General features: G+C 39.3%; 1 protein-coding gene across 1 annotated transcript; it reads right to left on the reverse strand.

The window, feature by feature from the left end:
- Positions 1-1,761: 1,761 nt before the first annotated feature.
- On the reverse strand, positions 1,762-4,023 carry LOC146485115 (neuronal pentraxin-2-like). The gene is made up of 4 exons (XM_085104072.1): positions 3,677-4,023; positions 3,261-3,474; positions 2,476-2,603; positions 1,762-2,117 (listed from the first exon to the last, which is right to left on the reverse strand). The coding sequence occupies exons 1-4, from the start codon at positions 3,942-3,944 to the stop codon at positions 1,867-1,869; spliced, it is 861 nt and encodes a 286-aa protein (XP_084960198.1). The 5' UTR covers positions 3,945-4,023; the 3' UTR covers positions 1,762-1,866.
- Between the last annotated feature and the right edge of the window lie 1,977 nt (positions 4,024-6,000).

The following is a 6,000-nucleotide window of genomic DNA, read 5'->3' on the forward strand; positions in this document are numbered from 1 at the left end:
TCTATTATTGTACCCAGAAACTTGCATTCACTTACTCTGTCAAAATTGCTTTCTTTAGCCGGTTTTAGGGAACAGGTCCCTGTCCGCAAGTTTACCAAGCCTATGTCGGCTTTCCGACAATCCCATCTGGCCCTTAATAATTTACTCCTTTAGTAACATGGGAATTAATTTTCCTACGTTACTAAATTTTTAGATGACAGAGCACCACTTTAAACCGCGCTAGTTTACATATTTCACAGAAATATGAGGCGATTTGGGTCTTGAATCGTAAGGACTGTCAGTTGAATCGAATGTCAAGAATCAGTCCGAAGCTGTTGTTGTGAAATTGCCCCCCTTTTCTGCTGTTTGTTAGACCACTGCGTCTCTAGAACTTTGAGCTGATTTGTCTGAATGCTGTCATAATCCTTCTGTTTTTTCTTTCAATAATCTGCCTTTTATCCACGTACACCTCTGCGTACACCACTGATTTCTCTGAATGCTGTCATTATCCTTCTGTTTAATCTGCCTTTGATCTGCGTACAGCTCGTACATTATTTTTACTCCACGTTCATCATCTATCGCTTATCATGATCAGTATTTGCTTTAGCTAGTGTATCACTCTACTCCTTTCTCGACCCTCCTTCGCTGTGCGAGCGAGGATGCCGCCCGGCGTGTGGTTCTGCTTGGCTTCATTCAATTCGCCGGTGATGAGACCATGAAATCAATACGGCAGGAAGAACAAACATTAATGTGCCGTGAATACCGATTAGAGAAGGAGACAGAACGGACAGACAGACAGACAGACAGACAGACAGACAGTAGTTGGCCGCAACACATTACAAGATAGAGGTCCATTTAATTTTGAACTTTGTTAACAGACTTGCTGCTATTTTACATAGTTTACACTGCTTCTAAAAGTTTTTCGTAAATAAACCAATGACGTAGACGCATTTTCGTTCCATTAAGAAGCAGTCATGATTGCAGCCAAATTGATTTTATCTATTTCTAAAATAATTCTTTATGCAGAAACATGGTGTAAGCAGTCCCCCAACTCATTTTCCTTTAATTTTTCACAACCTGTACATAGCCTTTGCGTTGTATTTGTTTGTCCAGTTGAATCAATAGTAGGTCCACATTCCGGGCGTTGGCTGAGCTTTTAAACCTACTTTATCGAATAAAGCATATCTATCTCTCTGTCTGTTTGTCTTTCAGAAATTCATCTTCCAAATCGGCACTCTTTCATATATCATTCATATATACTTAAGTTTCCCATATTGTATGACTTATTGTGTCTTTTACATGGCTCTCTGGAAGAGCATTTTTATGAAAGGGATTCGTGTTTAAATAAATAAAGATGATGAAGATGATTTGAATCCGTAAAGAAATAACGAACGCTTTCCATTCGATTAATTCATTCTTGTTTCCCACACTACCATGCCCCCACCATTAGTGTAGCTCCACTGCTCACTATATAAACCACACACAATCCAACACAATACAACACAACTCCTTTATTCCCTCTGACGAAGGGCTAATGCTAGAATCTCTTTACGGTGGCTAAATTACCCTAAATTGTCCTGTTGATAAAAACAAACATTTGTTTCCCTCCCGACTCATCATCAACACATGTGTCTTTTAGATATGAGAGAGAGAAAGTGAAAAAGGAAAGAATATTAATATACACTAGATGGTTGACTTAATAGGCGGGATAGTAGGCTAGAGGGAGGTGTTGATTTCTAGGGTTAAGGCTTAAATTTTGTACACAATCAAGAACGATCAAAACTAGTTTTCAAAGCTCATCTTTATTGGTCAATGCTCCAAAATGGTTGCGTTCCATATCACAAGAATGATGTATAATTAACTGCAGAGCTGACAATTTCATGCAGACTAACATGACGGCTTAACGATCTTCACTGAGCCTTTCAGGTGACGTTTAAAGTTGGACCACTGGAACACGTTCCCCACCCCTGAGAGGCAAGACTTAGACATGCGCCTGATCTCTTGCTCTTTTATCACGTGATCCCAGATGTTGACACCTGTCATTTTACCGATGAAACTCTGGTTGGCATTAAAGGATCCTCCAAGTGAATCTTGCTCTTGGCCCAGTACCAGTATTCCGCCACCACGAATCACGTGACCTAAAGAAGGTTTATAACATATATAAGACCACGAACTGTTAGCAAGTTCAGGAAAATGGAAAAGAAAAATAAGCAAAAGCAAAAGCAAAAAATAAGTAAATAAATAAATAAATAAATAAATAAATAAATAGATAAATGACAAAAACTAACATTTCCGATACTATTTATGATAATATTCATTTCAACGCCGGCTAGTCATAACTAACCATTATTAATGAAAAAAAAAGATTCAAAAGACGTCTTTCATCGTAAACTTGAATTAAAACAGATTCGCTATATATGAAAGAAGCGCTTGCACATGCTTTAATCGGTATGTATATGGTGGCTATGTATATGGTGGCGACATCAAAACATTTACCTGTTCGAAGGCCTTTTCCAGTAGCTCCAACCTTGCCGTCTTTATATAGCTTCCATGATCCAGCGGTGTTCTCCCATGTTGCGCAGATGTGGTGCCACTTTCCGTCATTGGTGGAAACTGAAGTCGGCCTAATAATAATTTTTAAGAAACGCGTTGAAAGAAAACCTTTGCACTGTATTCGTTAGCCTTCCTTTTTAATTTTGGCTGCACTAGCTACCCGTCAAAATATTGCACTTTAAACTTTAAACGGTCTAGCAACGGCTTGTGAGCTTCTAACACATATCAGTCTAACTACTGCTTACATTCAAATGGGCAGCATCTATTACAACCTACTTCTGTGAATACGAAACAGAACCTTCGTCAATACTGCTTTCCGTCAAGCTATGAAAGGCCCTACTATTGACACTCATAACATAAACGTGCTCTGAAAAACGTATTTGTTTAGGAAAACGTTACCATAGTTATTTTTACTTAAATTTCTCGTTTTGGCGTAGAGTACACGTGATCCGTATATTGTAGGGCGCCTGTGACGATATGTGTGATTCATGTCTTTTTACGTGGTGTAAGTTTGAAGTTAGTCTATGGAAAATTGCATTGACACAAAGGTCGGATGTGAGTACCGATTCCAGCATCACATGCCACTCAATTCTCAAATTTAGCGGGCAAGCAGATCGCCGATTGGTATTTTTTGTGACCGGCTTATGGGTTGGTTACTCAGCAACAGAGAGATTATCCCGATTTGTAGACGACCCGAAAACGGACAGTGCCGTTAAGAATATTTGTACCTTATTTTGTTTCCCACCCAAAGTTTGATTTTTCTGTAGTCCATCAGGAGAAGTTCGTTGTCGTTCTTCGATGTTGCGTAACTGAGGGACGTTCCCTCATTTTTTTCACTGCTTTTCATCCAAAGACAGACTGTCACAGCCTTCAGGCTTGACATGCCACGTGTGGTGACGTAATCACTAGTTCCTTTTCGCGGGAAGAGCAGAGCGAAGTTGCCTGCAGGGAAATCAAAAGCAAACGAGAGGAATAATGTTGTTGACAAGAAATGAAAGAGAACTGAGAGGTACTGGAGTGATAAACCGATAAAACAGACAAAAGAGTGTTAACGGCGGGATTGTCGAACAACAGTGAACAGTATTATATGATTATCTGACTGAATTCCTGAAAGCCACAATTTTATTTGATTAAAAAATCGTACCTTGTCTCTCCAGAGCGGATAGCCTCTGAGAATTCAACCGAACCTGCGCTAATAGCTCTGCGTTTGATTTCTCTACCGCCTCAGTATGAATCTGAATCTTAGCGAGGATGATTTTGGATTCTCGGGCCGCGGACACGACAACTTCATTATGATCTCCAGTAATGATCACCTTCCCATCCGAAGCTGATGTGTTGACTCGTTTGGACGATGTAACTTGGGGTACGGCCGCAAGAAACAGACAAAACCAAATGAAATTAGAGACGAACATGTCGACGAAGAGAAGCCTCTTGGTAAGACTGTGGTCTTCACCTAATTACAATCTTTACCGTTAAAAATAAACTCAACGAGAATTTTTTCTAGATCATAACATTACGAATTATTTTGTGTGACCTAGGTGACAGCTTAACCTTGGAGCGTAAATGTTTATTTCAAATATATTCGAGTAGTCCGCGAAAAAAGCTATAGAAAACTAATGGATAAGGGAGTGGATTAGATTCGAAAGACACTGAGGTGCTGCGTCGGTGGGGAGTAGAAACGAATGTTTGGTGGTACTGTAAAGAGATTCGAGTGCTGACGTTTCGAGCGTTTAATAGTCCTTTATCAGAGCATATCAACTCGGAATGTGATTTCTAACCCTGAGAGGATTGGAAAATGTATCGCTAGTTTGGCTGTATAAATGAAAGATACTTTTTCTAGGCAAATTCGTTTCGACGTCTGCCATGAAATTTCAATGCTGTTAAAATCGGTAATTATGCAAAACTCCTTAGAAAGAAGTGATTTGAATGTTGTATGTCTGACATTTTTATTGTCTTTCCTTGGTACTGGAGACAAAACAATGTATAATATACGGTCACTAATGTCACGGTTGTTGTTATTAAACCGTCTTATTAATTAGAGGCACTCTTGCTAATGGCATCTACGGTTGCCCTCCACTTTTCCTCCTTCATAACTACTTAACAATTAGATTATGAGCTCGAGATTTCTATCGCGTGATAGTTGATGAGGGCGAAGCCCGAATCAACTATCACGCATAGAAATCGAGAGCGAGTAATCTAATTGTTTTAGTATAAATCTACTAGTCGTTCAAAACTAAACAAGTAAATTATCTATTTCCTCATCGCAGACACTTCGAAAACGCGACGAAGCGGCCACCATTTTGTTGAAAACCGCTACTCACTATCTATTACAGAATAGATAGTGAGTAGCATAGCCAATCAGAGAACGGCATTCGTGATAGAACACTAGTAGATTTATACTAAAATAGAATAGATTTAATTTTTCCATTCGTCGTAGCCTGCATCCTCGGAGACCCAGGGACATTTAGTCTTCAGAGCGGAAAAACGTTATGCGCAATTTTTCTGCGCATATCCTTTCGCGGGCCAGTGAATGAGCTGAAAACGCTGTCGTTCGAACCAGCTGTAGTTGTTGAGCAGTGGCTTTTGTGTTAAAAATACATTTTACCATCTACGTTGTGTCCAATTTTATTGAATATGCTATAAAATCAAACCGGGCATTTTACCAATACCGTGTAAGGACAGAAACCAAAATTGGACTTGCTGTACAGGTTCCGGTACATGACTGTAAACACAGCAAAGGGACACTTCTGGTAACTATGCTACCCGAGCTTCATCTCTATTTAATTCTCTCAGTGTTCCTCATTACAAGACAATTCATATTTGGCCCCAGCACAACTGAAATTGAAATAAAATTCTATTTAAAAAATTGTAGCTGGTCAATCTCTGCTCACTGGATGCACTGTTTTTCGTTTCTAAAACAAAATTGTGCGACGAGTGAATGATGGCAAGAGTAGACTGCGACTCGCACAGAAGCCTTTGTGAAACAAATTCAAAATCGACGCTAAGCATAGTGACAAAAGATATTATTTGGAAAGTTTCAGTAATTAAAGATATTTTTTCCTGCCTTCAGTTGACCTCGATCCGCAGATAAATATTGTAACACATTAACTGTGTAATTGACCTGAGCCTAGATACACACACCGTGTCAAAAACAAACTTTTTCACACGTCGATGGTAAAATTGGATAAGTACTGTAGTATTACTGGGGGCTGAAGTATTTAATGAATAAATTCCTATGCGAAAAATATTTACAGAATAGGACGAACAGTTCAGAGGGCTGTTTAATGCCAAGAACGCATCGCCCGAAATTACTACCTCGACACCGGTGCGAAAAAAAATTAAAAATCCACTCTGGCAAACAATTCGATACTTTGGCAAACTCAGTAATTAACGAGTAACTTTTTTCCTACCCTCGGTTGAGCTCTCTACCTTAAATATTCAGGGATTTGCTTGTATGGTCCCTTTTTG

This window comes from Pavona decussata, unplaced genomic scaffold, assembly GCF_977016875.1.
Source record: "Pavona decussata unplaced genomic scaffold, jaPavDecu1.1 SCAFFOLD_28, whole genome shotgun sequence".
Classification (NCBI taxonomy): Eukaryota; Metazoa; Cnidaria; class Anthozoa; order Scleractinia; family Agariciidae; genus Pavona; species Pavona decussata.

What these genes read in the sequence shown, in the direction of transcription:
- LOC146485115 (XM_085104072.1), bottom strand. Translation starts at nt 3,944, where the DNA reads ATGTTCGTCTCTAATTTCATTTGGTTTTGTCTGTTTCTTGCGGCCGTA. An exon ending in ATCCGCTCTGGAGAGACAAG is followed by an intron (nt 3,475 to 3,676) that starts GTACGATTTTTT and finishes ATTTCCCTGCAG; the next exon opens with GCAACTTCGCTCTGCTCTTC. An exon ending in TGGGTGGGAAACAAAATAAG is followed by an intron (nt 2,604 to 3,260) that starts GTACAAATATTC and finishes AATTATTATTAG; the next exon opens with GCCGACTTCAGTTTCCACCA.